A 9,244-nucleotide genomic window follows, 5' to 3' on the forward strand; every position below is an offset into this window, starting at 1 on the left:
GTATATGAAATCAGTTATCACTGAGTTTAAAACAGTTTCAGCTTTGCTCATAGATTTATAGACTGAAGATACATGTTTTATGTTTCAAGCTTCGTTAATTTATATATTTTTTGTCCACTAGGCAGAAGAGCTGACTGACACAGCCCTGACATGTAAGTATAGATCATTTATTAGTAAACTGTTGCCTATCACATCACAGCATTCACCTGCAGTGGTGTTTGTGTCCACCTGATGATTGTAAGTCACATTTCTGCTCTATTCTTATCTCCGTTTTGGTGGCTAGCTTTTATATTGCTACTCAACAATCCCATAAACTACTAAGTCTTAATTTGAAGCTTTTTATTTATCAGCTTTAGTTTTCAACCACTCTTTGTGGCTGTTACTCCGCAGCTCAGTTTGGCCATCGAAACATTTATTATTGAGTTTAAAAAACTAAAAGCTTTTAATGGCAGTGATATGACCATGTTAGTACATGTGATCTGGAGCTCTCGTCTCTGGAGAAACTGAACGTCCCCGACTCAGTTTGTGTCAATTAAACTTCAGCGTATGATGCTGAAGCGAGAGGAAATATCCCTGTCAGCTCTCTGGGGTTTTCTTCACTGAGTTAGAGGCGACTAAACAAAAGACAATTTTCTCTCAACGCACACACACACACACAGAGTGCTGTGTGATGAGGGGGTATGGTGTGTTTTGTGTGCATAAGATGTAATTGTGTGAAAATGACTGATGTGCTTTGCGTGTGTCTACACAAGCGGTGATGTGACCAAGAAGAATGATGGGCGCCTGAGTGTGTGTGTGTGTGTGTGTGTGTGTGTGTGTGTGTGTGTGTGTGCGTGCGTGCGTGTTTAAAGCATTTATTGAATAGCGTGCAGGTCAGCACCGGAGGGTGACCTACATCCCTCTGGGTGAGCCTGGTCAGCGGGGAGGGAGGAGAAGATGAGGGGTGACAGCCGTGATTGAAAGACTCAAAACCCCTGAGGGTGAGTGTGAAGAGGGAGAAGGGGGGAGGTTCATACACACCTCAGAGACTTCCATCTGTCCTTCTCCATGTTGTTCTCAGGACCTTCGCTCTCGTATGAAGCCAGATACAACGCTGCAATGAGAAACATCAAAGAATCATTAGCTTTTTAAAGACTTAACAATTACTGCATCTTGTCGGCATTAAGTGGTGCTGATCTTATTACTGGTCCCTTCACTTACAGTTAAAGCTTATAATAACCAGGGCTCTGGCTCACATTACCAGTGTATTTAAATTTTCTTCCCATTTTTCCCCTCACTTTCCATCACTGAAAGCATTTTCTGTGATTAAATGTGTTCATCCAATATTTTGGAGCAGTGTGGACAAAAAAAAACACAAATTTTAGACTGTTCTGATCTGATCTCTTCTTTTTAATCTGATCATTTATCAAAGGGAATCGATCCATGAACATAAAAGAAACACATTCATAAGATGCTCCATTAGTTCTATTGAAATAATGGCCAGTTCTTTTATATGTTAACTGGTACATATAGATTTAATTTTTACAGTTTCTGAACATTTATTTAGCATTAGACAGCACGGATCTTTGTGGTGACATTTACATGATGCAGCAGACTCTGTTCCTGCCTCAGCTACTGTACAGTTTATTCTAGTCAGCTTATCTGCTGATCTGCTTTTTCATTTTCTTTTCCTCCAGTAAAAAAACAGCAAAATCAGTGTTTTTCTCGCTCCTTTTCCATCCTCACTCATTATGAGTGGTCACCCCTGTGCTCTCTGTATTGACTGGCGAAGAAAAATATTCTTGAAGAAAATCCAACAAAGAAGCACAAAAAAAAAAAAAACTGATGCGTCAGTTGAATCAAACTTTGTTCGGAGCCTAAAAGCAGTTTTAAAACGTTCCTACACGTTTCAAATATCAGACCCAATTCAAATCAACCCTCCTCCCCTTGTGTGCAGCAAAGTGCAGACTCTCTGCATTAATGCACGGACTGGTTAACAGGAGGATGTTCACTATCACCCGACACTGCCCCCCATGGATAGGAAGCACTCACAGCTGATTGGTCAGTTGGGCCAGATTGAACAGAGCTCCCTGCCTCTCTCTGATAAGACGGTGATAAGAGCCGGAGCCAGTGACACGAGACTTTGATGTGGATTTAGGACGACCAAAACTACCAGCGCTGCTCGAGTGTGAGAGGTGATAAAGTAGGTAGGTGTGTGTGTGTGTGTGGGGATCTGAGGCTCATTCTGTTGTCTGCTATATTTTAACCAGGGACACTGAACATCACTATGGTTTCTGTTGTAATTTATATCTAACAACATTATGCCTCAACCCTCACCTGTACTCTACTTTGACAGAAATCAGCCGTTTCGATTTTACAGGATTCAAAAGGGACTTGATTTCTTCCACAAATCTGGATTACAAGGTTTCATGTGTCTCCTGTGATGTTTTCATTGTAAATAAAGACATCAAATCCACATGATTATAAATTATGTTTAACATGCTTGTTGAAAACGTAATAAAGTTTGACTTAAAACCCCTAAATGACCAGAAATCTTGGTGTGCTCGTCATAATAACAGTAGTGTGGCTGAGCATTTACTATTATGATGAAGTTACCATGTTAATGAGCTTGTACGTTTGCTAAATACGTCAGTTTTCTCTTTTTATCACCTTTAATCTGAAAGGAATAGTTTGGCATCTTGGGATATATGATTATTTGGTCTCTTGCTAATCAAATATGAGGCTAACATCAGCAGCCAGTTAGCCTAGCTTACCATGAAGAGTGGTATTTAGCTTAGCTCTGTCCAAAGATTAAAATAAATCCATAACTTTTTATTTTTACACTTCAAATGAGATATTAACTGTGAATAAGTTTAGTTTTAAAGATGTTGGTAAGCATGTAACTTTGAAGAGAGAAAGGCTAACTGTTTCCCCTGTCTTCCAAACTAAGTTTAGCTAATCGGCTGCTAGCTGTAGCTTCATAGTCAGCGTACAGAGATTAGACTTTGCCTTCTTGGCCAGAAACAGAATTTAAGATCAGTCTTCCAAAATGTCAAACTATTTCTTTAATAGGCATTAAGATTCTCCGTCATTCATTTATTCATTCATTCATTCATTCATTCATTTAGAAACTCACCGTCCTCAGTGAACACTGGAGCGGTCAGCAGGTACTGCAGGATCTTGCGATCCTTCTCAAACGGACACTCCACTTTCTTCCAGGTCATGAATTCACTCACTTGTTTGGCGAGTTCCCAGAATTTCTGAAATGAAAACAAAAACAAACAACAACAAAAAAAAGGTTAATACTACACAATATACTGTATGCATAGTTGACTATTACTTCTTTACCATCTGGCTGATTGTTTGGAGCATGGGTATAATCTTTTAATACTACTGCCTTTGAGCAAGTTATATAACCGTGCATGGCTCCACTGCACTACACTGCGGTCTGAAGTGGTGATTTGTTCCTATGTAGAACATGGTCACAGAAAAAAGTTCAGCAGTTTCCCAGGATAAAATAAATGCTTAATATAGTGTGTGATTCAGTGGAGCTGTGAGCGAAGACCAGTGGAAATACTTATGAGACTCTGATCACTGGTCAGTGTGTTTGTTCCATGGAAACACAGCTGAACTCTACAAGCACAATTCTTACTTCTTCATTCTAAGCACTCTTTTGGGAAGTGGAAACAAATGGCACCGAATCCGTTGCCTTGTGTAGTAACTACAGTGACGTCCACTGACACGACAAGTCGGCTGTAGGTGGGGGTGAGGGTAGGGAGGAGAAAATCTGGTGTAAACGGTTGCCAGGGAAACTCCCTGTGGGTGATTTAAAAATTCAATTCACCTCAAAGTTGACGTGTCCGTTCTGCAGCCTGTTGGCACATCCCTCGTTGAGGAAGTAGATGTCTTTTATGAGCAGGCTGAAGAAAGGGATGACAATCTGCAAGACAAAAGAAAGAGAAAAGAGATTTAATTTCACTGAGAAGATGTGAGGAGGGGGGGATTTCCACATGATAGCTGGCGTGTGATCTCTGTAAACATCGATTCAAAAGGGAAAGAGATTACAATTGACAAAGGGGATTTATTACGAAACAGACCCAGTTCTTTTCTGATCAAGGACACATTTTCATTGAACGAAATCCACTAACTTTCCCTTCTGACCGGCTTGTTGCAGCGTGCAGAAACACAACTTTCATTACTAGAGAACTTTCCCAGGACAAATTCCTCCAGAAGTGAAACTGGAGTAAAAGAGGTTTTCCAGAGAAGAATTATTCCCCTGTAAAGTCCCTTTAAATAATTCATTGTCACCTTCATACAATGATGCAGGTCACTGCATGTTCAGCTTAGATACAGCAGGGTGGGGGATAGAGCAGGGTGGGGAAGAAGCACAGGACTCCATTCAAATAACGATAAATATGAAGTTGGTGACATTTTTCTTCTTCACTGGTATTGAGCCAGACATCAGGACTGGATCTGGTATTTACCAGTTGCTATGGCTGATAAATAAACACAAGACGTGACTCGTTTCTCAGCACACAGAGATGCTTCAGCCTGGCACAGTGACCTATTAGAGTAAACTCAGCCTTTTCAAAAAATGGAAATACCAAAAAGGGGAAGGCAGCAGCAGCAGCAGCAGCACACTGAGCTTCTAATATAAAGCATATTTGTGTTGCTCATTCTGATTGTGTCACAGTTTGTACTTGTATAAACCACCCACTCCCTTCTCCTTATGTTTTTACTTCTTCCCAAAAGATAGTTGCTTCGCCAAATCAATCAATCCAGTCGCCTTTTTTTCTTTAACTGCGTAAAGCTTGTGAAATTCTGCCTCCACAACATCCTCCAAAAAACAAACTGTTCTGGCTGCAGCTGACAGCAGCTAGTTAACTGGGCCTGAAAGAGGTCTGAACATAATGTACAGCAAGGGGTCTGCAGGGGCAGGATGTTGTTTACAAGGGCATGCATGTATGCATGATCTGAAGGCTGTTGTCATGTGTGCACACACACGTCTGTATGTTCATGTTAATGCTGTGAGGGAAGAGGAAGGAAAAAAATAAAAAAGAAACTGCCCAGCAGGAGCAGGGAGGAAGTTATTTTCACAGCTGGACACACAGGAGTACGACGGGCCTGGAGCCAGAGGGAGCAAACGTCTGGGTTTACTATAGTGGATGTGTTTATTAAAAGTTTTATTTAGGTGATTATTAATGTATTTATCAAAAGATGGTTCGTTTTAAGGGTTGACACGAGGTGAACAACAGAAAACTGTGATAATCTTTTGTTTTCACGCAAAATTCACCCATTCCAGCTTCTAGGTAAATAAACAAGCTGCTAACCAAACAAATAATAAAGAAAATAATCAGCAGATTAATCAATAACAGAATTAATCATTAGTTCTAACCCCTAATGTTTTCGCTGTCCTGTAAAACTTCAAGATTTTTTATTTTTATTAGTCCTGTTGCCTTGTTTTATTCTAATCATCATCTCGGTCTCTTACTGTTTTATGTTTCCTTCTGTAAAGCACTTGGTAATTACCAGTTTTGCGAAATACACACATAAAATAAAACCAATACAGGTCAGAAAAAAAGCTCTTCCTTCTTGAAATCTGTAATTTATCATCCAGGTTTGATTAAATCACGTATTAGGAGCAGATCTTTGTGGTATAACTGGACGTAAAGTGGAATATTTTGTGCATTATTCTTTGTAAAATGTCTTTACAAGCTGTTGCTGCACAGCCAAACAAAGTCTGCTTTAGATCAGCTGTTTGGCATCTTGTTAAAATGTCGAATCAACAGAGCAACAAACTTTCTGATCATTTTAATCTTTGATAGAAGTGAAGTTTTGGTTTTGCCTGGAGGAGACCTTAAACAGCAGCAGTATCCAACCCCCCCCCCCTAAAAGGAGAGGTCATAAGAGCGAGAACATACCAAGACTTCTTGGGAACTTTCCGTTTCACGACCCCGACCCTTTGTCCGGGTGTGTTTGCATTTCTCAGCTCCCAAAAAAACATCCCCTCACAAACCTCAGGGAGCCAGATGCACACTGACAGAACACTCTGTCTCCGTTATTCAGCGTTATGATGACGTGAAGAGAGGCTAACCGCCGAGGCCTGGCAGCCCCACGAGCTCTGCGCTTGTTCAGACTCGGTCAGGGCGGGCAACTCAAGAGGCAGCGGCAGAGAACACTATGTGATCTGGCAGCCGGCCTGTGTTTTCTTTTTCCTTCACAGCTCATTTGAGGAGGAGGAAACCGAGACCCTCCTCGTATTTTGACCCACTTATAACTCGACCCTGCGTGTCCCCTCTGAGCTCCGCCGTTATGCAACCTCTGTCCCACTTCCAAGTCCACTCGAGAGGCCGCTGATGGTGTAAACACGACGGGAACGCAGCGTCCAGACGATAACAAGACGCAACAAACGGCAGCGGCTTGTTTTTCTTGCTTTTCCTCAACATCAACCGCTTCCTCTGTGTTCGCCGTGGCAAGACCGCTGAGATAAAAGACGGCGCGATAACCATCTCAACTCTTTACATAACTGTAATAAGCTCAAAGTGTCTCTGTTGCAGAGGCGTTGCCGACACTTTGTTCAGGGACAGAGAGCTTATCCTGAAACTGGAAGGTCACGGCAGCTGTCAAGTGGTCTTAGCAACACACCCAATCCCCGTTATTCACTGTAAGTGGCTCCGGGTGAGACTTTCAGCCAAAAGTATGAAATGTAAACCAAAGTCTGGAGCGCAGACGTTCAGACTGGTGAGGTTTATATAAAAGTTGGCTGCTGGATGTGTCCTACAAAAGAAATGTTTGACTTTTCTAACTCATCCATCTGAAGCTTGACCTGATTTTTTTTTTTTTTGTTTGTTTCCTCCCCACTGAAGGTGTTTTTTTCCTCCAATTTCAAACCTTTATTTAACAAGCTGCACTTTAACTGTCAGCAGGTTCATTTAATTGTCACTCCTCAAGTTCTGTGCCCGCCGCCGTGCGTTCAGGTGTAGCGACGGAAAAAGTGGAGAATATATTCAAAACTCAGGAAAGATCATCCTTTTATAAATATACACTTACACACGGACCAGCAGCTAAAACCCGCGCATATGATCCATAATGCAGCTGCACGTCTGGTCTTCATCCACTTACTCATCGACCTACGCTGGCTTCCCACGGCCGCCCCAATCAAATTCAAGCCCACCTTCGAAACTCCAACATGTCTAACCAGTACGTTCTATGCGCTTCTTTACCTGATCTCCTTCCAGTTATTAAATAGATGTACACCAGGGTCTGGTCTAGATTAAAGCGTCTGCCACATGAGTAAACGTAAGTGCAAATCAATGCAAGTCATGGTCGCCTCACCTTCTCTCTGCTGCTGTTGGCTGTGATCGACCTCTGCGTGGCTCCTCTCAGCGCCGTTCTGTAGTTGTAGAAGTTGCTGGAAGGATCCATCTGGTGCTGCGAGGAGGAAATCAAACACAGTGTCAATTGTGAGGAGAGCCGCTGGGAGAGAGGAGAGAGAAGAGCATCTGACGGGCTGTGACGCTGTGACTCTGGTTTGCAAAGAAAGGAAAAGTGGTAGAGGGACGTTCTGAATGTTTGTGTTTCAAGCTAAATGTGGAGTCGGTAAAAAGATTAACCAATGGATGAGCCGACTGACAGAAAATTAAATTTGATAATATCCATTTAAGACGTCACCTTTCACGTCATGAAAGTGATCACTATTTGCATATTAAAATAAAATGCCTCCATGCTGCTCATGAACTGACGTGAACCCCCCCCTGTGGCACATCACTGTATATTAACTACCCTCAGTGTGGCGTTAGCCTGTCAGTGTCATGTGATGGTGGTTGAGACCATCAACTGTGTGACCTTGAACAAACCAGCAGCAGAGAGAAAGTTCAGCAGTCACCTCAAATGAGGCTCACAGGGACAAAAGAGCAGGGTAGAAGGAAATCAACAAAAGAGGTGGAGAGGAGAAGGAGGAGGAGGATGAGGAGGAGGAGGTGTGTGACTGACAGAGAGAGGGTGAAAGATGAAGATTGAACTCCGGTGAGACGTGAAGGGAACCTAAAGAAGTGAGTCTTTGAAAGCTTTTCGATCCCGCAGAAAGGTCCCGGCCCGACGCGTCTCCACCTCAGATCTCCCTCTTTCAAAGGGCTGAGTGACGGCCCGCTGGGCTCACAGGGTGTGTGTTCCCTGCTCTATCTGGGGTTTTACTCAGGTACCGCGGGGGGGAGGGAGGGTGGGGAGGGAGGGGGTGCGTGTGATCTGAACCCCAGCCACACTGAAACATCTGGGGCTTCCTGGCTGCAGGACTCCCTCTCCCTCCACCTGCCTTCATTCCCTCCGGATGCGTCACTTCAACATGTTTGGTGTTAGATTCGTTCGTTTGTTGCCATTTCTGATGGTGAGAACTCTCTATATCCCTATATCTGATGCACATTCAGTCTTAAGTTCAAGTTTTAATCTACTTTGTGTTGGGTTCAACACGTTTCTGAAGTTTTTCACACCTGATTGCACGATTTTGCATTTGTCTTACTGTGTCTTTGAATAAATTGAAACGTCAGTAAAACAAAAAGAAAGAGCTGAGACGATTTGTGAAATCATCACATTTAAAAACAAAGGATGTCGCAATCACAAAACACTGGGGAAAAGTTGACGTGTGTTTTCCTGTTAAGTTAAATGAAATGTTTTCAGATGTTTCAGTGTTTTTATGTTGCTCAGTTATGTCGCCATGGATGAGGGGGAGAAACACATCGATCTGTCTGAGTCACAGTAAATCTCTGCTCTCCCACTCAGAGCAACCGTGTTCATCTGCCTTTGCCTTTTGCACTTCAGCCAACACTTCAGTGGACGGGGGGGAAGAAGCTCCCCCACACGCCCACATCACAGTTAGTCATCAGTGTCGGACTCAAAAAAATCACAGAGCCGCACAAGTGTGTGGGCTCGCAGGAAAACACATTACGGATGATTAAAACTCAAGAGGAAATTATGTAAGAATGTTAAAAACACAGATTTGAAGTGGTTTTTTTATTGGCAGATCTTGAACCTTTTTCATGCAAACTTACTTCTAAGATGTCAAACTTGGCCGTCTTGACTTTACTCCAGGTTTTCTTCAGCCGCGACACAGGACTCATGTTCATCCCAGCTGTGAGACGGACACACACACAAAAAAAAGAAAAAGACAATGAGAGAGACATCACACATCCACGCAAACACCCAAACACCACCGCATTAACACATGGCATTTTCCCCGTTCAGCCAGACGGACGCATCCCCCCCCCACCCC

General features: G+C 42.8%; 1 protein-coding gene across 2 annotated transcripts in view; it reads right to left on the bottom strand.

Annotated features, from left to right (window-relative positions):
• The window catches only part of rasgef1ba (RasGEF domain family, member 1Ba), a 115,365-nt gene that overhangs the window by 2,774 nt on the left and 103,347 nt on the right, over positions 1 to 9,244 (bottom strand). For both annotated transcript variants that reach the window (XM_023414368.2, XM_023414369.2), the window contains 5 exons: positions 9,024 to 9,103; positions 7,315 to 7,410; positions 3,824 to 3,919; positions 3,116 to 3,239; positions 1,021 to 1,093 (listed from right to left, as the gene is read on the bottom strand). In XM_023414368.2, the coding sequence (XP_023270136.1) occupies positions 1,021 to 1,093; positions 3,116 to 3,239; positions 3,824 to 3,919; positions 7,315 to 7,410; positions 9,024 to 9,103 (469 nt within the window). The remainder of the gene's footprint in view (positions 1 to 1,020; positions 1,094 to 3,115; positions 3,240 to 3,823; positions 3,920 to 7,314; positions 7,411 to 9,023; positions 9,104 to 9,244) is intronic.

This window comes from Seriola lalandi, unplaced genomic scaffold, assembly GCF_002814215.2.
Source record: "Seriola lalandi dorsalis isolate HSWRI2012SDOR001 ecotype SW California unplaced genomic scaffold, Sedor1 jcf7180002054524, whole genome shotgun sequence".
Lineage (NCBI taxonomy): Eukaryota > Metazoa > Chordata > Actinopteri > Carangiformes > Carangidae > Seriola > Seriola lalandi.